Source organism: Symphodus melops (genome assembly GCF_947650265.1).
Source record: "Symphodus melops genome assembly, chromosome: 5".
Classification (NCBI taxonomy): Eukaryota; Metazoa; Chordata; class Actinopteri; order Labriformes; family Labridae; genus Symphodus; species Symphodus melops.
This window is the reverse complement of record NC_136695.1, coordinates 654,577-680,079: the sequence shown is the minus strand read 5'-3', so window position 1 is coordinate 680,079 and position 25,503 is coordinate 654,577. Positions and strand designations below refer to the sequence as shown.

The following is a 25,503-nucleotide window of genomic DNA, read 5'->3' as shown; positions in this document are numbered from 1 at the left end:
TGTTAGCATGCTAAAAGGCTAACAGACTGTAAATATATTTATTGAAGTGTGGATGAAACTCGAGTCTTTATTTTCATTCTGTTACAAACCAGATATTTTGGGAACCATCAGACACAAACACTGAGACGCAGCAGAGTCAACAAAGCTTTATTTGTACCAGCACAGGTAACAGAGCGGCACAAACAGCCTCAGCCAATCAAATTCATCTGTGAAGCAAGAAGAAAATGAACGTACCCATTTCTAACTGACGTCAGACCTTCAACACCAAACTTTATTTAAACAGGCTGTATGAACACTGCTCTGTGTGACAGGCGAGGTAAGAGGCAGCTTCACGTGGAAACAGCTTGAAACGAACAGCAGGAGAATCTAAATCAGAAACCGAAGGATCAGGACGGGTCGAAGCTCAGCGGGCTTTTAGTTGTCGTCTGTTGCCATGTCGTCAGCGGCGTAGTCGGGCGAGTTGGGGCTCAGGTACTCAAAGGCCTTCTGGCTCTGAGTGACGAACTGTTTGAGTGGCGTGAGGAGCAGCTCCGTGGCTGACGGGCGGCGAGGGCTGACCACGCTGTCAGAAGGGACGGGATGACCATCCACCTCCAGCGCAGGGCTGTCCTTCTGGCTGGAGCGGCGGCGGCCGTTGGGAGGTTCGGGGCTCTGGGGGCTTCCGGGTGTTTTGGCGGCGCGGGAGTAGATACTCCGGCGACGGCGAGGACGGCCGTCCATCGCCTTCAGGAAGAGACTGTTAGCCGAGCTGCGGCGAGCCATGCTGTTGGTAGAAAACTCCTCCTGGTTCAGGAAGTCCTCGACCTCCTGAGCCGTCGGCTGCTGCAGCTGGAAGACGGAAAAACTCAGTCAGAATATTTCAGAGGATTCAGTTGGTCCGTTAGCAAACATGTCTGCAGCTAGCTTCAGCATGGAATTAGCCTAGCTTAGCATCAGGACAGAAAGACACTAATGGGCCACCTGAAAACAACTGTGACACAGTCATCCAAAACTGAAACATATTTACATTTCTCTTCTCTCATTGGACGATTTCCTCTTCTCCCTTCTCACTTGTAAAAAAGTGGGAGGAGTTATAAAAAACCCTTTGAAACAGAACACGTCAAACTCTCAGAGTCCACAGAATACAGAGGTCGTGTTGATTCATTCACAAAGGTGTTTCAGTCATGTGATGTCACAGGTGTGATTCTGTGATGTCACAGGTGTGTTTCATTCATGTGATGTCACAGGTGTGTTTCATTCATGTGATGTCACAGGTTTGATTCAGTCATGTGATGTCACAGGTTTGATTCTGTGATGTCACAGGTTTGATTCAGTCATGTGATGTCACAGGTGTGTTTCAATCATGTGATGTCACAGGTAAGATTCTGTGATGTCACAGATGTGTTTCTGTGATGTCACAGGTGTGTTTCTGTGATGTCACAGGTGTGTTTCATTCATGTGATGTCACAGGTGTGTTTCTGTGATGTCACAGGTGTGATTCTGTGATGTCACAGGTGTGATTCTGTGATGTCACAGGTGTGATTCTGTGATGTCACAGGTGTGATTCTGTGATGTCACAGGTGTGTTTCATGCTGCGTCTCCCGTGTGACCTCACCAGGTTGTAGAGCGGCGTGGCGTTGATCACCAGCTGCAGGAGGATCTTGGAGAGTTCCTGCAGGTCTCCCAGCAGCTGCTGGACTTGAAGCGGCAGCTCTCTGATCTGACGGACGGGACGCAGCTCGACCAGCATCATGGCCTGACCTTTGACCCCGGTCAGGGTCAGCTCTCTGAGGCTCTCTGCACGGTACAGCAGCGCCACCAAGAGGCCCTGCAGGTACTGCAGCAAATCACCCACCAGCTCCAGGACCCGATTCAGACCCACCTGCAGGAAACAGGTGAGACAGGTGATGACCTGAGGTCAGCAGGCTCTGTCATCAGTGTGTGTGTGTGTGTGCCTGTGTGTGTGTGTGTGTGTGTGTGTGTGTGTCTGTGTGTGTGTGTGTGTGTGTGTGTGTGTGTGTGTGTGTCTGTGTGTGTGTGTGTGTCTCAGGTGCTAACAGTGAAGGTGTGTTATAGATGTGCAGTGTGTCCTCTCACCGTGTCTGCAGCGCCCCCCAGTGTCCGGGCGGCGGTCTGCAGCTGCTCCCTGACCTTCATCATGCGGTGATAGAGCTGCAGGCTGAGACTCAGCAGGAGGCTGCGGATCCTGGTCCACAGGCTGGGCTCTTCATCGTCGTCCTCGTCCTCGTACTCCTGCACCCTCATCTCCCACTCCTGACCTGAGCCACAAAGACCGCACCACTTCAGAAACAACATCCAGGTGCTGCTCGCCTCACTGAGCGTGTGTGAGGTCACTCAACGACCCGCCGTCATCACATGACTGACCATCCTTTAAAGTGAGGACAGGTTCAGCTTTATGTCCTCTGTCAGTGTGAGGAGGACAGCGCCCCCTGCTGGTGAACAACACAACTCACGCTGATATGAACAGGTAGTTTTCTGTCTCGTCTGCTCCTCGCCGCGAGGCTGCTCGATCGGTTATTTATCACATTAGATCGTAAGTCATGAGCCCACGAGAGCCCGCGTGTTCCCAGCATGTGAAGCAGTTTACCTGAACACTAGGGGGCAGCACACACTGCATGTCAAACACTTTGTGCTTCATCCCCGTCTGAAAAGTTCTGTACAGATAAAGTTTGATCACGTTACGTCTTCGGGAGTCCTGAGTGGACATGTGGGCGACCTGACACTACGTTACCCAGAATGCCTCTGTACTCACGCAGCGTAGCAGGGAGGGGCAGGTAGTAGGCTGTGGCGTCCTCCAGACGGGTCAGAACGTCGTCCATTCCCAGTGTGGCCGCTCGACCCACCTGAGTGTCCTGCAGCACCCGGACCGCGTCCCACGCAGAGTCGGACAAACGCTCCAGCTGATCCAGAGCGCCGTCCAGACCGTCCACCACCCACAGCTGCACGTCGTCCAGCGTCAGGAAGAAGGCGTCCTTCAGGTGACCCATCACCTGAGGGGGAGGAGACACCACAGCAGCAGATTTAAAGGGTCAATCAGTGAAATAAGAAAAGGTCACGGGCCCGCCGTCACAAACATTCAGAACCTTCAGAACCTTCTTCATCATCATCATCATCATCAAAGGAGGAGTAACTACATGGACATTAAAGCAGTTTGTTTGAAGCAGCAGGATGTTTCATGGTGGATCCTTGAAGAAGCGTCTCGTCCTTCTGCTGTGTTGTTGTGAAGCTCAAACAATAAAGAGACAACATGTGAACATACAACAGCATCATACATGTTCACTTCTTTCATTGACACAAAGTCAGTAATAATCAGCATGTCATCCTTCACTTTCTATCATTCAACAGCTGAAGCATTCTACATGCACTGTATGTCCTGTTGTCCCCCAGGTATGTCCCCCTGTCTGTCTTTGTAGGATTCCCTTGAACTGTAATGACTCTGTTGTTCCACTAGGTGGAGCCATGAGGCCTCCAATGATTGGCTCATCTTACAGTAATAAGGACTCGTCTGAGCTTCACAGGACGTTTAGTCGTTTTTAAATCACGTTTGAACAGGAAGTCCAACCCTCTGACAACTCTAACTGTGAAAACAAGAAACCACATGGAGTCAACATGGCCGTCTTTGAGCCGCTCACATGTTTGATTCCTCCAGATCAACTTGTGAAGAACAGAGTGAAGCGTATTAATGCTTTGGGGGGACAAACAGGAAGTGACACGGGTAAACCAGTTTGAGCCTCAAACATGAGAATGATCCCGGACACTGTCCCTCAGACTCAGGAGACACTCGGGTTCACATACCTGCACAGGTGAGTCCTAGCATGAAGGAAGGTAACAACACTGTTCATGTGTCAAACATATCAAGCTTTTTATTCTGATTTTATTGGGACTGAGGGGGCGGGGACCCACTGACCTCACCTGGGACTGAGGGGGTGGGGACCCACTGACCTCACCTGGGACTGAGGGGACGGGGACCCACTGACCTCACCTGGGACTGAGGGGACGGGGACCCACTGACCTCACCTGGGACTGAGGGGGTGGGGACCCACTGACCTCACCTGGGACTGAGGGGACGGGGACCCACTGACCTCACCTGGGACTGAGGGGGTGGGGACCCACTGACCTCACCTGGGACTTTGGGGCGGGGACCCACTGACCTCACTTGGGACTTTGGGGGGTGGGGACCCGCTGACCTCACCTGGGACTGAAGGGGTGGGGACCCACTGACCTCACCTGGGACTGAGGGGGCGGGGACCCACTGACCTCACCTGGGACTTTGGGGGCGGGGACCCACTGACCTCACTTGGGACTTTGGGGGGTGGGGACCCGCTGACCTCAACTGGGACTGAGGGGGTGGGGACCCACTGACCTCACCTGGGACTGAGGGGGCGGGGACCCACTGACCTCACTTGGGACTTTGGGGGGTGGGGACCCACTGACCTCACCTGGAACTGAGGGGGCAGGGACCCACTGACCTCACCTGGGACTGAGGGGGCAGGGAACCACTGTCCTCACCTGGGACTGAGGGGGCGGGGACAGGTGTGGATGTTTCATGGTTTGATTTGGCTGTTGAAGCTCGTTATTAGTTCATGTATAAAAACAGGTGTGACAGGTCAGTGATGTCACAGGTGTTAGAGCAGGTGTATCAGTGTGATTGATCTCAGGTAATCATTTAATCCCTTTGAAAGGAAACAGGAAGTTGTTTTATATAAATGTTTCTGTAGTTTTTGGTTGTCATCCCTTTAAGTGCTCTGACTCTCTGAATGTTTGTAAAAGATTTTTCTGTTTGAAGTTTTTATTTTTATTCCAAAAGAACAAAATCACTTCCCCTAGTGTTTAAAATGAGTACTGCAGTCTAAACTCTAATCATCACAGAGAGCTGCCCCCTAGTGTTTAAAATGAGTACTGCAGTTTAAACTAATCATCACAGAGAGCTGCCCCCTAGTGTTTAAAATGAGTACTGCAGTCTAAACTCTAATCATCACAGAGAGCTGCCCCCTAGTGTTTAAAATGAGTACTGCAGTCTAAACTCTAATCATCACAGAGAGCTGCCCCCTAGTGTTTAAAATGAGTACTGCAGTCTAAACTCTAATCATCACAGAGAGCTGCCCCCTAGTGTTTAAAATGAGTACTGCAGTTTAAACTAATCATCACAGAGAGCTGCCCCCTAGTGTTTAAAATGAGTACTGCAGTCTAAACTCTAATCATCACAGAGAGCTGCCCCCTAGTGTTTAAAATGAGTACTGCAGTCTAAACTCTAATCATCACAGAGAGCTGCCCCCTAGTGTTTAAAATGAGTACTGCAGTCTAAACTCTAATCATCACAGAGAGCTGCCCCCTAGTGTTTAAAATGAGTACTGCAGTCTAAACTAATACCACAAAGAGCTGGCTCTGCCCCTCCTGTCACACAGCTCTGTATGTGGTGGACACTGTAGCTTCAGTGTTTAGCCAGCTCTGCATGTGGTGGACACTGTAGCTTCAGTGTTTAGCCAGCTCTGCATGTGGTGGACACTGTAGCTTCAGTGTTTAGCCAGCTCTGCTTTTGGGTGGAGCTTATTCTTGAACTTTTGAAATTTGATCTTCTTAACCTCTCATTTTATTCCTAAATATAAAATAATACATCTGGCAAATAATGAGCACAACTGAACAATATTTAGGGGTAGCTCAAAGATTGTGAAGTTTTTTAGACCCCAAATCTGAAGCTGCCATTTTATTTTTTTATTTACTTAAATTACTTAACCACAGAGCTTTTTGTCCAATCCTTAGAGTAGATCTATGAGTGAGTTTGGCTGCTACTAACGTCTAATGTTTTTTTCGCTTAAAAATAGATTAAAAGTATTATGTTCAAAAGGGAAAACAGGCTAACTAATATGCTAAATGCTAATTGTTAAGTAACTGTTCAGCTATTCTTATATAAGCTAAGACATTGTGAAGCCTCAGTTATGTTACTGATTGAATTATTTGGTGGGTTTGTTGCCATCACTGCATTTAAATATCTAATTTACTGTAGACTTCTTACGTGTGAGCTAATCCTACTGAAACATCTTTATAGGGAAAAACGGGCTAATTGTGCTTAATGCTAATTGTTAACTGTTTAGCTTTGGTTATTTAAGCTAAGTTAATGCATTGTGAAGTGCATTGTGGTGCCTGAGTCCTTCTAGAGCAGAAGCTTGAGAAAGAGCTTTTGTCACTGGCTTGTAGGCACCACATTAAGGAGCTGATAACCGGTACAGTGTTCCAAGTTTGTATGGGAACCACATCTTCTCCCGAGGTTCCACAGTTCAAACGGTTCCAGGAATACTGGGGATTTATTGACACTGTTAAGTATGAACCGGGGATTGCAGCTGAGGATGTGACAGGTCTTGTGGAAGACATACGGCAAAGCACCATTGATTATGCCAACAAGCATCTTGAGCAGTCTTCTGAGAGATGATTATAAAGAATTCTTGGAACCTGTGATTGTGTTTCTTGGTGCTCTTCTTGCACGAGGAGTGCGATTCATGTCACCTGGTGCAATGCAACACGCCCGCTGGATGTCCAAAGTTGTACAGAGTCTTCAGATTTGGATGTTCAAGGCTCAGTTCAAACTGACTCCTGCAGAAGAGCGAGGATTAAGGTATGCGTGTGTTCGCAGTACGCGTCTACCTGAAAGCCTGGATCTCTGCTCCTCAGGCCTCAGGTGCATTCAGCCACCTCAAAGTCAACATCACACACGTTTTCCAAACACTTATGGCACTTGTCACAGGAACTTGTTGGCTTGGCTTTCTTCAACAGTCGCCTCAGTTCGTCAACCAAGAGACAGATGGTAAATGCCATGCAGAAAGAAGAAGACCAAGAGCACAAACATTCCAAACCAATAACTGTTGCTCTGGATTCATTCAAGGACAAGAACTGAGAAGACGTTGTCACAGCAAAGTCAATGAAACTGATCCAAATGATGGAACTTCCAGATGGAGTTGTCATGTTTGATCCAGACTTGTGGCACGACCGAGAAGATTACAAGCAGGCTACAGAAGCAGTCGAGTCTCTTCAAGTTGCGAATGACCAAGCTGAATGTGGATTGGCACTCATTCAGGAGTACAGTGGCTTGAAGACCTGGGATGAAATGCAGCTTCCAGTTCATTCTGCAAGTTGTTGAGGAACATCGCAGGTTGTATCCTGATAGCAGGAAATAGACTCTGTCCAATCTAGAGCTTGTTGGACATTGTTTGACCATTATTAGTTATCAGAAACTAAACAAGAATTCTGTGTTCAAAATATAGACTGTGTTGTGAAAAATAAATTTGAGAGATACATGTAAATGTTGGAAATTCATTGGATTTTTATAACTTCATAGTCAACTTTGAGGCACTTGAGCTACCCCTAAAAATAAAAAAACTATTATTCAAACTTTTCATTCAATGCTTTTTGTTTATCATAAGGAACAGATTAGAGGGTTAAGAAACTTAAAAAATATATTTTCCATTATTTTCTTGTTTCTTAAGCTCCACCCTACTCTGCATGGGTCTGCGTTCTGACCTCTCTCACTGTAGCTTCAGTGTTTAGCCAGCTCTGCATGTTGTGGACACTGTAGCTTCAGTGTTTAGCCAGCTCTGCATGTGGTGGACACTGTAGCTTCAGTGTTTAGCCAGCTCTGCATGTGGACACTGTAGCTTCAGTGTTTAGCCAGCTCTGCATGTGGTGGACACTGTAGCTTCAGTGTTTAGCCAGCTCTGCATGTGGTGGACACTGTAGCTTCAGTGTTTATCCAGCTCTGCATGTGGTGGACACTGTAGCTTCAGTGTTTAGCCAGCTCTGCATGTGGTGGACACTGTAGCTTCAGTGTTTAGCCAGCTCTGCATGTGGTGGACACTGTAGCTTCAGTGTTTAGCCAGCTCTGCATGTGGTGGACACTGTAGCTTCAGTGTTTAGCCAGCTCTGCATGTGGTGGACACTGTAGCTTCAGTGTTTAGCCAGCTCTGCATGTGGTGGACACTGTAGCTTCAGTGTTTATCCAGCTCTGCATGTGGTGGACACTGTAGCTTCAGTGTTTATCCAGCTCTGCATGTGGTGGACACTGTAGCTTCAGTGTTTAGCCAGCTCTGCATGTGGTGGACACTGTAGCTTCAGTGTTTAGCCAGCTCTGCATGTGGTGGACACTGTAGCTTCAGTGTTTAGCCAGCTCTGCATGGGTCTGTAAAGCTTTCTGCGTTCTAACCTCTCTCCATGTTTCAAAAGCATCTCCAACATTGATCCTAGTTTGAGCAGCTTTCTGCTGCTGGAGCTTATTAGAAACATGCAGAGGCTTTTTAGCTCGGGTACAATCACTTCTGTCAGTGAGGATGGAAGAAGTTGACGCACCACAGTTTGTTTACCTTTTAAATCTGTTGTTGAGTTTTATTTGAAAGAATGTTGCAGAAAGTGGTTTTAGAATAATTCTTGTATTTTATCTGAACGAACAAGTTGATGAATGGTACAAAAAATAAGGGTTCAAACCGTCTGGTCAAAAACAATGTGGCCACCATACACCACCTCACACTGGCTCCTCCCCCAAACCACAAAAGTCACGTCAGTATATGCCGCTCTGTATACGTCATACCTCACGTCATTACAGCAGGTAAAGTAAAACATAAATAGCCCCATAACTGTCATAAATACACCGAGTAATAATAACAACATAAACTCAATAAACAATCAACATAACTCAAACAAACAAACAAACATCTCTCTTCATATCAGAATAAACTATGAAGGCTTAAATTGGCTGGAACAACTTCTATCTGAAGCAGTTCTTCCATCGCTCACGTCATTGAGGGAGGCAGATGAAGATGCTTCACAAAGTAAATCTCTCTGCTCAGATTAAAATATCACTCAATCACATCAAAGTGTGTGCAAGAAAGTAGTCAACATGAAAGAAAGTTTGCAATTTTCATTTCCTGCCACAATTTTATTGCAAAAAACATCACAACATGCATTGCAATTTTTTGTAAAGCTGCTGTGAAATCAGGCATTTCAACATGAGAGCCAGGCCTGGGGGTCCTGTGGACCCTCCACCCAGAGAGCAAACCTGAGGGGTCAGGTGCAGTGTGGATTGGACGGCGTGCACACTACATCGATTTTCATACACATTAGCATCACCGTGTGCTCGCAGATTTCCACTCTCATATCTCTCTCTCTCTCTCTCTCTCTCTCTCTCTCCTCTTCCTGGAACCAATCAGAGCTTGATCAGCCCCCCCTCTTCTTCCTGCTCTCACACGCAGCCAGCTCCACTCTGACTCTGTATTTCCTGTTTCCTCCCCTTCAGCTCTACAGTTTATGGATGGGTGTAACCAACCAGATCTGCACAGTCACGTGCACAGACACGTGCTGAGTAGATCAGAGGTGAAACTAGTTTCAGTTATGAGGAAGTGAATCTCACACAGTCGTTGTTAGCGAGAGCAGAAATGGCGCAGAAAGGAGCTCAGCTGGACCAGGAAACTCTTTCTTGTTCGATCTGTCTGGATCTCCTGAAGGATCCGGTGACTGTTCCCTGTGGACACAGCTACTGCATGAACTGTATTAAAGGCCACTGGGATAAAGAGGAGGAGAAGAGAGTGTACAGCTGTCCTCAGTGCAGACAGACCGTCACACCCAGGCCTGTCCTGGTGAAAAGCACCGTGTTAGCATCTTTAGTGGAGGAGCTGAAGAAGACTGGACTCCAAGCTGCTCCTGCTGATCTCTGCTATGCTGGATCTGAAGACGTGGCCTGTGATGTCTGCACCGGGAGGAAACTGAAAGCCTGTAAGTCCTGTCTGCAGTGTCTGGCCTCTTACTGTCAGAATCACCTCCAGCCTCATCATGAAGTACCTGTTTTTAAGAAACACAAGCTGGTGGAGCCGTCCAAGAAGCTCCAGGAGAACGTGTGCTCTCGTCATGATGAGGTGATGAAGATGTTCTGTCGTACTGATCAGCAGTCTATCTGTCTCATCTGTTTAATGGACCAACACAAAGGTCACGACACAGTCTCAGCTGCAGCAGAAAGGAGCGAGAAGCAGAGAGAGCTCGAGGTGAGTCGACTAAACAGCCAGCAGAGAATCCAGGACGGAGAGAAAGATGTGAAGCTGCTCCAACAGCAGGTGGAGGCTATCAATGGCTCTGCTGATAAAACAGTGAGGAACAGTGAGAAGATGTTCACTGAGCTGATCCGTCTCATGGAGAAAAGACTCTCTGATGTGACGCAGCAGGTCAGATCCCAGCAGCAAACTGAAGTGAGTCGAGTCAGAGAGCGTCAGGAGAAGCTGGAGCAGGAGATCACTGAGCTGAAGAGGAAAGACGCTGAGATGGAGAAGCTGTCACACACACAGGACCACATCCAGTTTCTACAGGACTACCCCTCAGTGTCAGCACTCAGTGAATCTACACACTCATCCAGCATCAAGATCCGTCCTCTGAGGTACTTTGAGGACGTGACAGCAGCTGTGTCAGAAGTCAGAGATAAACTACAGGACGTCCTGACAGACAAATGGACAAACGTCTCACAGACACTGACTGAAGTGGATGTTTTACTGTCAGATCCAGAGTATCACATGACCAGAGCTGAGTTCTTACAATATTCATGTGACATCACACTGGATCCAAACACAGCACACACACGTCTGTTATTATCTGATGGGAACAGAAATGTAACACGAGTGAGTGAAGATCAGTCTTATTCTAGACACCCAGACAGATTCACTAGATGGCCTCAGGTCCTGAGTAAAGAGAGTCTGACTGGACGTTGTTACTGGGAGGTGGAGAGGACAGGATTAGTTCATGTAGCAGTCGCATACAAGAATATCAGCAGAGCAGGGTGGACAGATGAATGTAGGGTTGGATTAAATGACAAATCTTGGAGTTTATATTGTTCCAACAACAGTTATAACTTTCATCACAACAGAGTCCAGACTCCTGTCTCAGGTCCTCAGTCCTCCAGAGTCGGAGTGTACCTGGATCACAGAGCAGGTATTCTGTCCTTCTACAGCATCTCTGAAACCATGACTCTCCTCCACAGAGTCCAGACCACATTCACTCAGCCTCTACATGCTGGACTCGGGGTTTATAATGAATCCTCTGCTGAGTTGTGTAAACTGAAACGCAGATCTAATCCATGGTTTTTGGACTTTGTCCAGCGTTCACCACATGAGTCCTGATCAGTTTGATATTTCAGAGTTTAGATTCTGTATCTTGTTTGAGTTGTTCCCTCGTCTTGTTTCTCATGTTGCTGATTGTCTCTGTTAAAGGAGCTCTTGTTGATTGTGTTGTATTTCTCTGTGTGTTCAGTTTCACTCCTGATTCTGAAGCTGGTGCACACTGAGTAGAAAGCTGTCAATCAAACTTTCTGGGCGGGACTTTGAGCTCTTGTGGTGTGTAACTGTGTGAGTGTCTTTCAGCTCCTTCCTGTGTGTGTTTAGACGTGAACTCTTTCACTGCTCACCATGACTTTAGTTCAGCTGAAGGGACTTTTCTCTGAGTGAAAACATCCACTAAATATCTCAGATATTCTTCTGTGTTCTCTCTCAAAAAGGAGCAGAGGATTGAAAGCTGTTTTCAGGACAAACATGGATCTTTTCACAGCTTTTCTTTTGGAGCCCGTTGACACAAACAAAGTGTAAATGTGGATGAAGTGTATTTTACATGCCACACAATGTGATATGAACAAGTATGTGAAGTGTAAGTGTGCTGCTGTAACATGTGAACTAGTGGTAAAACAAATGGTGTTCTTAAGGTTACAGATTGGTTTCACATCAGAGACAATGAAGGGCTCTATTTGGGCTCATTCCTTCACACTGGGAAAGATAAACAGTTTGGTATTGAAGTGAGAACAGACTCTTAGGATACATTGGGGGAGATAAGAAGTCACCCCATAGTGACCTGTGTAACCTTTGAAGTCACATGTCCTGAGGAAGCACAGGGGGTGCAGGACTGTAGGAGATGCACACCTGAAGGATCAAAGCCTAAATAAAGTCCTAAATGTCCTGATGTTGTTTGGACCAATCCTGTATAAATACTAGAGTCTTTCTTTGTTCAGGAGGGATCACACCTGGCTGCTGACTCTCCCAGGTAACATGGCTCACCTGGACTGATGCTGTTTCTTGTCTTTGGAAATAAATGTCTTATATTACAAGCAAGTCAGTGTCAGCGGATATTTCTTCATCATCATCATCATCATCATAATCATCAAAGGAGGAGTAACTACATGGACATTAAAGCAGCAGAGCACAGTAGCAGAGCACAGCAGGTGACTCCTGCTAGTGTATAGCCACCTGCCCGGCCTGCCAGTAATCCAGCCTCCGGCCCCCTGCCCGGCCTTCCAGTATCCGGCTTCCGGCCACCTGCCTGGCCTGCCTGTATCCGGCCTCCGGCCACCTGCCCGGCCTGCAGCTATCCTGCCTCTCACAGTTTGTTCTAAAAATACTGCTTAATTAAAGTTGGTCGGTCTTTTAGCTTTAACTGTTTTCGTTTTGTTGAGCCTGCACTTGAGTAGTTGTAAAATGGCTCCACTTACCTCGCCTGGCTGTGACAGCTGCCACCCTCTTAGCCAGAGGATCGATGAGTTGGAAGGGAGGATGTCCACGCTGTACCAGCTAAGGGATGAGGAGCATCATGGACTCGATGGTTGTGACTCTGGGTCCCGCTGCCAACTCAACATCAACGGGAGAACTTGATTCGACTGTCCCACTCACGTCTCCAAAAAATCCTGCCATCGCGGGTGCAGCTCACTGGTCCCGGCTAGGAGCAAAAACCAAGGCGCTGGTCAACTTCACTCCCGCTCCCGGATCCCGTCGGAAATCATGGAACTCTCCCCAGAAAAGCACACCAACACCTACAGCCCTCAAATTGTCCAACAGGTTTTCCATCCTGGATGTGGAAAATTCACCCCCCCCCACCTCAAGATGACAACTCCCCTCCGCCATCGAAGCTGGCCTTCTCCACTCATTCGCCCCGTTTAGGGCTCCTGAAAACGCCCACACCCTGCCGCATTGGGACCCCCTCGAGCCCGAAGCCAGTGTCGGGTCGTCCCTCACATGTCCCGGCTGCCGTCCCCGCTGCAAACCGGGTCCGTCCTCACCCCATGTCGTCCTCTCGCGGCGCTGGTCGGGTATCCACTCTCCTGAGTGGTGGGAACCAGCAGCCGTCCCCCCTTCGTCCACTTTTTTCCCCAACCACACTGATAGTTGGTGATTCAATAATCAGAAATGTCCGCTTTTTTAATGCTGCCACACACTGTTTCCCTGGGTCCACAGTTCCAGTCATTTTAAATAAACTCCCAGCGCTGCTGCTCACTCTCCCGTCCTCCATAAAACGAGTAGTACTTCATGTCGGGACCAATGACACCTCACACAGACAGTCCGAACTGACAAAAACACATTTTTTAGACCTTTTAAACTTTCTTGGCAGCTGCGGGAAATCTGTTTTTATCTCTGGGCCGACCCCCTCCGTGGCCTGCGGAGCAGAGGGTTTTAGCAGGATTCTCAGCGTCATGACTGTTTACCTGCCACACCCCCCCAATCACTCTTCTTCTCCTGCCAAAGCTCTATGGCCACCATCACATGCGGTCCCACCCTCCAACTCCCCTCCCCGGCCACATCAGTCATTACAACAACAACCTATCACACATATCCCCACCACCATCAGTCACAGACGCCTTTGTCCTCTCAACACAAGACATATTAATCCGGCAAATCTCCGTCCACTCCCCCGGTCATCACACCCTCTCCCAAAGCAACATCACCTGAAACTGGCTTTATTCAACACCCGCTCTCTTAATAACAAGAGCCTCATTCTCAGTGAGATTATCACAGACAATAACCTGGATTTTCTTTGTCTCACCGAAACCTGGCAAAAACCTCTGGACTATCTTCCATTAAACCAAGCCACCCCCACAGGTTTCACCTACACAGACAAACCCCGCACAGAAGGCCGGGGAGGTGGCATTACTGCCATCCACAAGAAAAACATAAAAACAACAACTATCCCCATTCCTCCTGCCCCCTCCTTTGAACACCTAGCGTACAAACTCTCTGGCCCCTGTCCTCTGGTCACAGCCATCATCTATCGCCCTCCGAAACCACATCCCTCCTTCCTTTCCGATCTTTCAGACTTCCTAACACAGCTATCTGCCATCTCACCATCTGTTCTCCTCCTGGGTGACTTCAACCTTCACATTGAACCGGCCACAGAATTTCTCAAACTGTTAAAATGTTTAAACTTCTCCCAACACATAAACTTCCCAACACACAGCCGCGGTCACATTCTGGACTTGGTTTGCTCCACCAATCTTGCCATCCTACAGTTAACCAGCCACAACCTGCACATTTCCAACCACCTGGCCATCACCATGGACATAGACATCCCTGTCCCCTCCACTAAACAAAACCGGACCATAACTTTCAGAAACCTTAAATCCATCGCTCCCTTCAGCTCTCTCAGCCTCACTCACCCACTGTCTGTCCGTCTCTCCTCCACCACCATCCGACGACCCCACAGACCTTGTAAACCATTACAACAACACACTCTCCTCCTGCTTAGATCAGTTAGCCCCCGTCAAAACCAAAACTGTCTCTTTCACACTCTCTGCCCCCTGGTTCACCCACGCACTCTGCCAAATGAAGACCCGGAAAAGGCAACTCGAAAGACTCCACAATAAAACCGGACTATCAGTTCATCTCTCAGCATACACCGATCACCTTCAACAATACAAAGAAGCACTTAATGCTGCCCGGTCCACCTACTACTCCCACCTCATCCACTCTGGCTCCAACAACCCCAAGGCTCTGTTCTCCACCATAAACTCCCTCCTCAAACCTCAAGACAACATCTCGTCATCATTCACCGCTGAAAAATGCCAATCTTTCTTATCATTCCTCCAATCAAAAATCAACACCACCTACAGTAACCTCAACATCCTCAGGATCCCTCCCATCTCCCAACCTGCGTTCCCCCCTGCTTCACCACCTGCCTCACCGCCCACCACTACCCATCACCTGACCCATTTCTCTCCATTACTGCCAGCACAACTAACAACCATTATGACCGGATTAAAAACCTCCACCTGCACCCTGGACCCTCCAAACTCATCAAGGACTGCCTCCCTGTCATCTCCCCACTCGTCATCGACATCATTAACTCCTCCCTCTGCACCGGCTCTGTTCCCCAAACCCTCAAACTGGCTGCCATCACACCCATCATCAAAAAACCCGGTCTTGATCACGAAAACCCAAACAACTTCTGCCCCATCTCCAATCTCCCCTTCCTGTCAAAAATTCTGGAACGTCGCCACACAACCCACAACCCACCTCACCTCCAATAACCATTTTGAATCATTCCAGTCTGGTTTCCGTTCCAAACACAGCACTGAGACAGCTCTTTTAAAAGTCACCAATGACCACCCCCTCTGCCGACTCCGGACACCTCACCATCCTCATCCTCCTTGACCTCACAGCTGCTTTCAACACCATCAACCACTCCATCCTGCTCTCCCGTCTGGAATCCTGTCTTCACATCACCGGCACAGCACTCTCCTGGTTTCACTCCTACCTCACTGATCGACAACAGTTCATTAATATCAACAACTGCACCTCCCCCACCGCTCCCCTGTCACAAGGTGTCCCCCAGGGGTCGGTGCTTGGTCCCCTCCTCTTCATTCTTTACCTCCTCCCCCTTGGCCAGATCATCCGTCAACATAACCTTCAGTTTCACTGCTACGCCGATGACATCCAACTATACATCTCCTCCAAAGCCATCTCCAACACCACCCACTCCACACTCAGCAACTGCCTCACAGAAATTAAATCATGGATGCAAGCAAACTATCTTCAACTCAACAGCGATAAATCAGACATAATCATCATTGACCCCACATCCCGCACCAAAGCCAGTCACAACTTCTCCCTCACCTTTGATAACTGCACTCTATCCCCCTCACCGCACACCCGCAACCTGGGAATCATCTTTGACAATAACTGAAGGTTCGACCTCCACATCAAACACATCACCAGGACCGCCTTCTTCCACCTCAAAAACATTGCCCGCCTCCGCCCCTCACTCACCTTCCCTGCTGCAGAAACCCTCATCCATGCATTCATCACATCCAGACTAGATTACTGTAACAGCATCCTCCATGGTTTACCATCCAAACTCCTCAATAAACTGCAATACATCCAGAACTCAGCCGCACGCCTGCTCACCCACACCCGCTCCAGAGACCACATCACCCCCGTCCTCCGTGACCTGCACTGGCTCCCCATCACTCACCGCATACAGTTTAAAATCATCCTCCTCACATACAAAGCACTAAATAACCTGGCCCCACCTTACCTCACTGACCTGCTTCATCACGACACCCCCTCCCGTGACCTCCGCTCATCTAAAGGAAACATCCTCTCCCCACCTACACAGACCAAGCACCGAACCTGGGGAGTCAGAGCCTTCTCCATCGCTGCCCCCTCCCTCTGGAACTCAAACCCATCCGTTCCTGCACTCACCTCCCAACTTTCAAGTCCATGCTCAAAACTCACCTCTTTAAACTAGCTTTTAATACTTAACTTCTTCTTTCTCCTCTTCTCTCTCTGTTTCTCTGTCTTTTAATGTGTTTTACTGTTTTTGCTGTTTTTAACTGTTCACTGTGATTTTTACATGTAAAGAGCCTTTGAGCTCCTGTAAAAGTGCTTACAAATAAAATGTATAATTATTATTATTAAAGCAGATGTTTGTTTGAAGCAGCAGGATGTTTCATGGTGGATCCTTGAAGAAGCGTCTCGTCCTTCTGCTGTGTTGTTGTGAAGCTCAAACAATAAAGAGACAACATGTGAACATACAACAGCATCATACATGTTCACTTCTTTCATTGACACAAAGTCAGTAATAATCAGCATGTCATCCTTCACTTTCTATCATTCAACAGCTGAAGCATTCTACATGCACTGTATGTCCTGTTGTCCCCCAGGTATGTCCCCCTGTCTTTCTTTGTAGGATTCCCTTGAACTGTAATGACTCTGTTGTTCCACTAGGTGGAGCCATGAGGCCTCCAATGATTGGCTCATCTTACAGTAATAAGGACTCGTCTGAGCTTCACAGGACGTTTAGTCGTTTTTAAATCACGTTTGAACAGGAAGTCCAACCCTCTGACAACTCTAACTGTGAAAACAAGAAACCACATGGAGTCAACATGGCCGTCTTTGAGCCGCTCACATGTTTGATTCCTCCAGATCAACTGGTGAAGAACAGAGTGAAGCGTATTAATGCTTTGGGGGGACAAACAGGAAGTGACACGGGTAAACCAGTTTGAGCCTCAAACATGAGAATGATCCCGGACACTGTCCCTCAGACTCAGGAGACACTCGGGTTCACATACCTGCACAGGTGAGTCCTAGCATGAAGGAAGGTAACAACACTGTTCATGTGTCAAACATATCAAGCTTTTTATTCTGATTTGACAAAATATCAAAATTATATTCTAAGTAATCATAGGGTTAGGGTTAGGGTTAGCTAACGGCTCCAGGGTTAGCTAACGACCTAACCCTCCATGTGATAACCAAAATGGCGTTGAGTTGTTGCTCTGACTCGAGCAGACGTTCATGTTTCCACTCGGTCGTGTTTTTTCCGTGCGTGTGACATCACATGAACGCAGCGTTTAACAAACTGTAGTAGTGAACATTCTCAACACACACCTGTCCTGTCCTGCAGCTCCAACGCAGCGCGGCATGCACCTGCACAGGGGCGGAGCCAACAACACCAGAGGGCGGGGCTGGAACAGAGACGCTGTTCCAACCAGGACGCAGCTGGACGCTGAGCTGGACGATTATATGTCTCTGTCAAAGAGACGACTCGACCAGCAGCTGGATGAATACATGTCCATGACCAAGACTCGGCTGGACGCTCAGCTGGACGAGTACATGGCCATGGCCGGAAGCACTGACCTCACCTGGGACTGAGGGGGCGGGAACCCGCTGACCTCACCTGGGACTGAGGGGGCGGGGACCCGCTGACCTCACCTGGGACTGAGGGGGCGGGGACCCGCTGACCTCACCTGGGACTGAGGGGGCGGGGACCCACTGACCTCACCTGGGACTGAGAGGGCGGGGACCCACTGACCTCACCTGGGACTGAGGGGGCGGGGACCCACTGACCTCACCTGGGACTGAGGGGGTGGGGACCCGCTGACCTCACCTGGGACTGAGAGGGCGGGGACCCACTGACCTCACCTGGGACTGAGGGGGCGGGGACCCACTGACCTCACCTGGGACTGAGGGGGCGGGGACCCACTGACCTCACCTGGGACTGAGGGGGGGTGGGAGAACAGTGTGACGGCCTCTTCCTGGTTTGTTCTTTGCTGGCTGTGTTCTCCTTGTTGCAGGTATGTGGGTGGAGTCAAGGAGGCCTCTCATGCAGCACACCTGAGCAGGCTAATCCAGACTCTATAAAGCAGAGCCTCTCAATCTACTCTCTCTCTCTTCTCTGGCCTGCAGACGGCTCCACATTCGTTTGATTGCTGTTGATCTTGATTGCTATCCACACACACAGACACACACACACACACACACACACACACACACACACCTACACACACACACACACACACACACACACACACACACACACACACACACACACACACACACACACACACTCATAAAAAACAAGACTTTATAAATGAATAAATGTCAGTAAATAATCTTTTGGAACAAAGTACAGACTGTGTGTGGTCTCCTTATTTTTGTCACCTACTGTTGAGCCTGGTTTTGACAAAATGGAGTCTCGTCCAGTTCAGGTGAGTTTTGTGAAGAAGCTTGTTTGTTCTGCTGTTGGTTTTATTTTCCGCTGTACTTGTAAAGGTTTAGGCCTTTAGGACATAGAGGGTGAAAGAGTGTCAGTATTTGACTTTGAGCATTGAATTTGCTCAGTACTAGTTTTGGGAGGCCTTATAGTCTAGTTAAATACATTTCATTTGATTGTTTTTACAGTTTTGATTTACACATTTTGTCTAGTTCATAAGGAAGGCTGATTGTCCTCTTCTAAAAAGCAGAAGTCGCACTGGTGGTCAACATGTCAAACCTGCTTCTCTCAGTGCTCCTGTTAGAAATGTTGCAGCTGTCTTGGAAAAAGTTGAACATGATGCTGAGAAGTATTCTGGTTTTGAAGCTTTTGTGTCTGATGGGTTTGCAGCACTCCAGGATAGTGACCGTAAGGTGGCTGTTAAAATCCTGCGCAAAAGATTCATTTATTCTTGCTTCTGTGCTGCCTTTTTCTCAGGAGACGGACACTGGGGACTGTGTACTGGTACGGGGAATGGGTTTGATTCCTCTCTGTGTGCCTTTACACAACGCTAATCTGTCATGTGGATGGTGATGTCCAAATTGGTGTTCGGCCTGCTTTGCCTATAGATGGAATAGAAGTTATTCTTGGTAATGACTTGGCTGGCAACCGTGTTTGGGCTGATGGTTGCCCACCTACTGAGTTGAGACCTGTGAAAAATGAAACTGATGATTGTGAAAAGGAGTTTCCTGAAGTATTTGTGGCTTGTGTGATGACGAGGGCAATGTCTAAAGCTAAGTCTACGTCAGAGGAGAAGGAAGAGTGTGACGTGGAATTAGATTTACATGTCCCTGAATCTCTTCCTGTTTCGCAGCAAGAGCTTAACACTGAGCAGAAAGCTGATGAATCTTTAAATGATATGTTTGCCTCAGTACAACCGAGCAGTGAAGCTGAAAGTGCAGCCTCTGGCTACTTTCTGCAGAGTGGTGTATTGGTACGTAAGTGGGCTTCCCAGGGTCCCGACAGTGTTGGTGATCCAGTCGTCCAAATAGTGGTTCCTACAAAGCTACGAAATGAAGTGTTGAAGTGTTCTCATGACCAGATGCCCCGCATCAAGCGTGATGTGACAGCGTACATTAAGACGTGCCATACATGTCATATGACAGGTAAACCTAACCAGTGTATTAAGCCTGCACCTCTCTATCCAATCCTGGTGATTGATAATCCATTTGAACATTTGATCATAGATTGTGTTGGACCTTTGCCAAGATCAGAATCTGGTTCTGAGTATCTGTTGACTGTTATGTGTCAGGTTACACGCTATCCTGCCACATATCCATTGTGTACTATCACAGCCAAATCAGTCGTTAAAGCATTGACTCAGTTTATTGTGATATTTGGTTTACCGAAAATCATACAGAGTGACCAGGGGTCAAATTTCTCATCACACTTGTTTTCACAAGTTCTGAATCAGTTAAAAGTCCAGCATAATCAAGCGTCTGCATATCACGCACAAAGCCAAGGTGCTTTGGAGCGTTTTCATCAAACTCTCAAGTCTTTGTTGCTTCTCATATTGCACTGAGCTGAGAAGGGATTGGGAGGAAGGATTGCCATGGTTGCTTTTGACTGCAAGGGAAGTGTGTCAAGAGAGCACTGGGTCCAGTCCTAATGACCTTGTCTTTGGCCATAAGGTACGTGGCCCTTTGACTGTGCTTCCAGATGAGTGGATGGTGAAGGAACCTCCTGTGAATTTGATTGAGTCTGTAAATGGTTTTCGACACAGACTTTACATGAACAATTAGCAAAACAAAAAGTAGTGAAATCTCAGGCTAAGATGAAGCATCTGTATGACCAACATTCTGAGAAGCGTCAGTTTAGTGAGGGTGATCGAGTGCTCGCTTTGTTGCCGATACTTGGGTCACCATTTCAAGCCAAGTTTGTCGGTCCTTATACTGTAGTGAGGCAGCTGTCAGAGCAAAACTATCTGATTGCATCGCCAGATCGAAGAAAACAAAATCAACTTTGTCACATGAACTTATTGAAGCCTTATTATGTGCGTTCTTTGTCTCAGCCTAATGCCGGTGTCTCTGTTTCTCCTTCCTTAGAAGTAGGTCCAGTTCTGGCTTCCTGTACAGTGGTGCAGTCATCTCTGGGGGGGGGGGGAGGATGTGACAACATCAGATGATTCGGTTCTCCGTGGACGTTTGAAAAAGTCTGAAACTCTTCAGAAATTTAGATGTGGTGTTGGCCCATTTGAGTGTCGATAAACGTTCAGAATCAGATTTATTTTGTCATTGATACAGGTACAAGTACAACGACCTGGCTTCATCTCAGAACCTTTGGAGAGGGAGGGGGAGGGCGTGTTACAGGAAGGATGCAGGGGGAGGGCGTGTTACAGGTAGGATGCAGGGGGAGGGCGTGTTACAGGAAGGATGCAGGGGGAGGGCGTGTTACAGGAAGGATGCAGGGGGAGGGGGAGGGGGTGTTACAGGTAGGATGCAGGGGGAGGGCGTGTTACAGGAAGGATGCAGGGGGAGGGGGTGTTACAGGTAGGATGCAGGGGGAGGGGGTGTTACAGGAAGGATGCAGGGGGAGGGCGTGTTACAGGTAGGATGCAGGGGGAGGGGGTGTTACAGGAAGGATGCAGGGGGAGGGCGTGTTACAGGTAGGATGCAGGGGGAGGGGGTGTTACAGGTAGGATGCAGGGGGAGGGGGAGGGCGTGTTACAGGTAGGATGCAGGGGGAGGGGGAGGGCGTGTTACAGGTAGGATGCAGTGGGAGGGGGGGCATAAAAAACACTACTTCCATGCTATGCCTGTAGAAGGAGGCACAGATTGAATGCAGGGAAAAAACATTGCCCTTACATACAGTAGCAGAGTGTGTAAGGGTGGGAGGGAAGACGGTGTGTTCAGGGAGCGTGCATCATATGTTTGTGTGTGTGTGTGCCTGGCTTCCCCGGGCTCGCTCAGGTCAGAATGTTCTCACTCGCGATAGCCGGTGAAAACACTGCGTGTGCTGTGGAGACAACCTCGGCGCCTCTCAGAGTTCACTGATAACATTTGCAAAAACACAGTCCCACTCAGTGGAGACGTCCTTGGCCTGGGCTCCTCCGGCAGAAACAACAGGTGCATGTGGGAGGGTTGGGGTGGGTAGTGTTGGGAGCGTGTCTCCGTCCTTGTCCATCTGTGGAGGAAAATGTCCGTCTGTGGGAACCAAATTAAATCCAACAAACTCCTTTAGGACGAGGGGACACATGTTTGTCTGTCCCCCTTAAAGTTTTTCAAGTCCGGCTCTCAACAGGTTCAACTCACCTTGCATCGCAGTGAGCTTTCCCCAGATTCCATCCATCCTTCGGCCTAGCTCTGCCAGCGCCACAGTCTGTGCTCCAACAGCTTTGCCCATCTCGATCATCATGACCGGCAGCCTCGGTGCTCCCGCCAGAGGTGCCGTCTTCCCAATTTTCCGGTACACCAGAGCTATGCCAAGGCCAATCAGCATTAGACCGGTGAACATGAAGCCGAATATGTCCACATCCTCAACATCTTCCACCGAAAGCACTCCCAGGCACATGACTCTCCATGTACTCCACGGAAACGTTCAGAGTTGATTGAAATAATACAGAGTTATCCATCTCTATTTCAGGACACGCCTTCAAAAACAACTCTGATTGAGCATGACATTGACGTGGGTGATGCACAACCAATTCGGCAAAGATTCTATCGAGTCTCTGAAGAGAAGAGGAAAATCATTGATAATGAAGTGAAGTATATGTTGGAGAATCACATTGCAGTTCCTTCTTCTTCTAGTTGGGCATCTCCCTGTTTGATCATTGAAAAGTCTGACAGGTCTCTGAGATGTTGCACAGATTTTAGAAAGGTCAACGCTGTGACAAAGCTGGATTCACTTCCACTGCCTCGTGTTGAGGATTGTATTGATCAAGTCGGTGCAGCTAATTATGTTAGCAAATGTGATCTTTTAAAGGGATATTGGCAAGTGCCATTGACCAAGAGAGCTCAGGAAATATCTGCATTAATAACACCATCTGGTCTGTACTCTTATACAGTCATGGGGTTTGGGTTGCGTAACTCTACTTTTCAACGCTTAATGAACATGGTGGTTAATGGACTCAAAGGTTGTGCTGTTTACCTAGATGATGTGGTTATATACAGTAACACCTGGGAAGATCATCTAACTCGTGTTCACGTCTTGTTTCAACGTCTAGCTGATGGCAATCTGACTATAAACCGACCCAAATGTGAGTTTGAGAAAGCAACTGTGACCTATCTTGGTAAAGTTGTTGGTCAGGGTCACGTGAGGCCAGTCGAGGCCAACGTTTCCACAGTTGATAAATTTCCTGTTCCTACCAATAAAAAGGAGTTGATGAGGTTTTTGGGTTTAGTTGGTTATTATCGCTGTTTCTGTTGAAGTTTCTCATCTGTGGTGGCTCCTTTAACAGATTTGCTGGAGGTGAAATCACATTTTATTTGGTCTGCCATCTGTCAGCAAGCATTTTGTAACATTAAGTGTCTGTTGTGTTCAGCTCCTGTCTTGTGATCAACCTTTTACACTTCAGGTTGATGCAAGCAATGTTGGTGCAGGTGCTGTTCTCCAGGTATTGAGCGTCCAGTTAGCTTCTTCTCCAAGAAGTTTACTTCCTATCAGTTCAACTATTCAGTTGTAGAAAAGGAAGCGTTGGCACTGATTTTGGCTTTACAACATTTTCATGTCTACCTTGACTCATGAATGCCGATCAGAGTATTTACTGATCATAATCCGTTGACATTTTTGAACTCTTTACAAAATCCAAATCAGAGACTCATGAGATGGGCTCTGTTTTTGCAGCCATATAACTTGAACATACAGCACGTTAAAGGAAAAGATAATATAATGGCTGATGCTCTGTCACGTGCACCTTTGTAACTCTCCACATATCCTCTTCACTTCTTGTTACACTCCTCTGCAGTCTCTTCCCTTCTTCCTCTTAAAATTGCTCCTAGGCACCAAGGTTGCTGAGGTTGGAGATGCTGAGTCTGACAGGGGGAGGTGTGTCAAGAGTGATGACGGCTTGATTGGAGTTATTGTGAGTATTAGGACATTCACACTTATAAATCTGCATTATAAAGTTCAATTTGTCGAATGTGATGAAAAAAGGACAAAGTGTACTTCTGGTTATCTGCTGATTTAGCACTAGTGTATTTGTCCAGGGTTGAACCCTTGACTTGTGGGGGGGAGTGTGACGGCCTCAGGGTTGGCCTCTTCCTGGTTTGTTCTTTGCTGGCTGTGTTCTCCTTGTTGCAGGTATGTGGGTGGAGTCAAGGAGGCCTCTCATGCAGCACACCTGAGCAGGCTAATCCAGACTCTATAAAGCAGAGCCTCTCAATCTACTCTCTCTCTCTTCTCTGGCCTGCAGACGGCTCCACATTCGTTTGATTGCTGTTGATCTTGATTGATATACACCAACACACACACACACACACACACACACACACACCAACACACACACAGACACACAGACACACACACACACACACAGACACACACACACACACACACATACACTCCTCACTGCATACAAACTGACTTTTCTCATCAAAAACAAGACTTTGTAAATTAATAATTGTAAGTAAATAATCTTTTGGAACAATGTACAGACTGTGTGTGGTCTCCCTATTTTTGTCACCTACTGTTGAGCCAGATTGTGACAACACACACACACACACAACATTAGCTAACATTAGCTTGCTAGCACTGCAATGCAGGACACTGGTGATTGAAGCTAACAGCTAACGACAGATCGCTAACATTAGCATGCTAATACAATAATGCAGCTCGAGAAAGGGGGCTAAATTTTGAGTTGTTTGGACATGAGTGCAGGGGCGGTTGAAGGTGTGTCTCTAGAGGAAGGCAGAGGCTTCAGTATGGAGGGGGCGTGGCCTAACAGCAGTTTGTTTTAGTTTAATGTTGGAGCTCGAGGGCGACACCTGCTGGATGAGAAAGTTGAAGGTTCTTCCCCTAAAGACTGTTTTTATTCGACCTCTCGTTAGAAAGAAGACGCCTTGGAGGTTTTGTGACTCAGCATCTTTACCTGCACTCCTCCAGCAGGTGGCGCTCTAACAGTCTGACATGTGTTGTTTGTGTTACAGATGGATTGGGTTTGGTCTCGTCTGACGACCATGTCGGAGCGTCTGACTCAGCAGCGCCCCCCAAAGTACGAGACGTCTGCAGAGCTGCTCTACGACATCTGGAGGCTCTTCAAAGACGCCTCACAGGTACGAACAATGACATCATCAGAGAGTATCCGATGTTTTGTAAATGAATCAGCTGATCGATGTCGTGCTTCCTGTTGTCCCTTTTCCAGGACAACGCCAGCGTGAACGTTCTGCTGGAGAATTTTGAGAGCAAGGTGAAGGAAACTTTCAGCTCTGATCTTACTCATCCAGACCAGAATTTGCCGAGATGCAGCTCGCACACCAAACCTGCCAAAACACACACCGGACCCGCTGTGATGTCACAGGAGGGGTCAGAGGTCGAGCAGGTGTTGAACGATAAGTGTGAGCTGAAGAACACGAGGAAGAGGCCGGGCGATTGTTCAGACCTGAATGAAGCCAGGAAGAGGAAGACGAAATCTGACCTCTGACTCCGCCCACAAACACCTCTCAGGGTCTACATCAGCTGAGGCATTCTGGGAGTTGAAGTTCAGTCAGTGTTAAATCTCTTCGTCCAATGAACGTGGAGGCACAGTCTGATGTTTGCAGGAAC

At 47.9% G+C, this 25,503-nt stretch overlaps 3 protein-coding genes across 4 annotated transcripts; 2 read left to right on the top strand and 1 right to left on the bottom strand.

Moving 5' to 3' along the window:
* Nucleotides 1-131: 131 nt before the first annotated feature.
* On the bottom strand, nucleotides 132-18,297 carry plin6 (perilipin 6). Its single transcript, XM_079343232.1, has 5 exons — nucleotides 17,661-18,297; nucleotides 2,753-2,990; nucleotides 2,077-2,258; nucleotides 1,595-1,861; nucleotides 132-828 (listed from the first exon to the last, which is right to left on the bottom strand). Exons 2-5 carry the CDS (start codon nucleotides 2,985-2,987, stop codon nucleotides 415-417), a joined length of 1,098 nt encoding a protein of 365 aa, XP_079199358.1. The 5' UTR covers nucleotides 2,988-2,990; nucleotides 17,661-18,297; the 3' UTR covers nucleotides 132-414.
* Nucleotides 9,309-13,520, top strand: LOC306823601 (tripartite motif-containing protein 16-like). The gene has a single exon (XM_079343228.1). The coding sequence runs from the start codon at nucleotides 9,417-9,419 to the stop codon at nucleotides 11,139-11,141; it is 1,725 nt and encodes a 574-aa protein (XP_079199354.1). The 5' UTR covers nucleotides 9,309-9,416; the 3' UTR covers nucleotides 11,142-13,520.
* Nucleotides 18,298-18,672: 375 nt separating the features above from the next.
* LOC306823612 (uncharacterized protein) lies at nucleotides 18,673-25,490 on the top strand. 2 transcript variants are annotated; one of them, XM_079343282.1, is made up of 3 exons: nucleotides 18,673-18,760; nucleotides 24,888-25,013; nucleotides 25,103-25,490. In XM_079343282.1, exons 1-3 carry the CDS (start codon nucleotides 18,740-18,742, stop codon nucleotides 25,379-25,381), a joined length of 426 nt encoding a protein of 141 aa, XP_079199408.1. In that variant the 5' UTR covers nucleotides 18,673-18,739; the 3' UTR covers nucleotides 25,382-25,490. The 2 variants fall into 2 exon arrangements, with proteins under 2 accessions (XP_079199408.1, XP_079199407.1); XM_079343281.1 differs by lacking the exon at nucleotides 18,673-18,760 and adding an exon at nucleotides 22,510-23,824.
* The last annotated feature ends 13 nt before the right edge of the window (nucleotides 25,491-25,503 follow it).

Coding starts and splice junctions, on each gene's coding strand:
- plin6 (XM_079343232.1), bottom strand. CDS start 2,987: ATGGGTCACCTGAAGGACGCCTTCTTCCTGACGCTGGACGACGTGCAG. Junction 2,259..2,752: donor GCCCCTCCCTGCTACGCTGC/GTGAGTACAGAG, acceptor TTTGTGGCTCAG/GTCAGGAGTGGGAGATGAGG. Junction 1,862..2,076: donor TGGGGGGCGCTGCAGACACG/GTGAGAGGACAC, acceptor TGTTTCCTGCAG/GTGGGTCTGAATCGGGTCCT.
- LOC306823601 (XM_079343228.1), top strand. CDS start 9,417: ATGGCGCAGAAAGGAGCTCAGCTGGACCAGGAAACTCTTTCTTGTTCG.
- LOC306823612 (XM_079343281.1), top strand. CDS start 23,639: ATGCTCTGTCACGTGCACCTTTGTAACTCTCCACATATCCTCTTCACT. Junction 23,825..24,887: donor ACGGCTTGATTGGAGTTATT/GTGAGTATTAGG, acceptor TTTGTGTTACAG/ATGGATTGGGTTTGGTCTCG. Junction 25,014..25,102: donor TCTTCAAAGACGCCTCACAG/GTACGAACAATG, acceptor TCCCTTTTCCAG/GACAACGCCAGCGTGAACGT.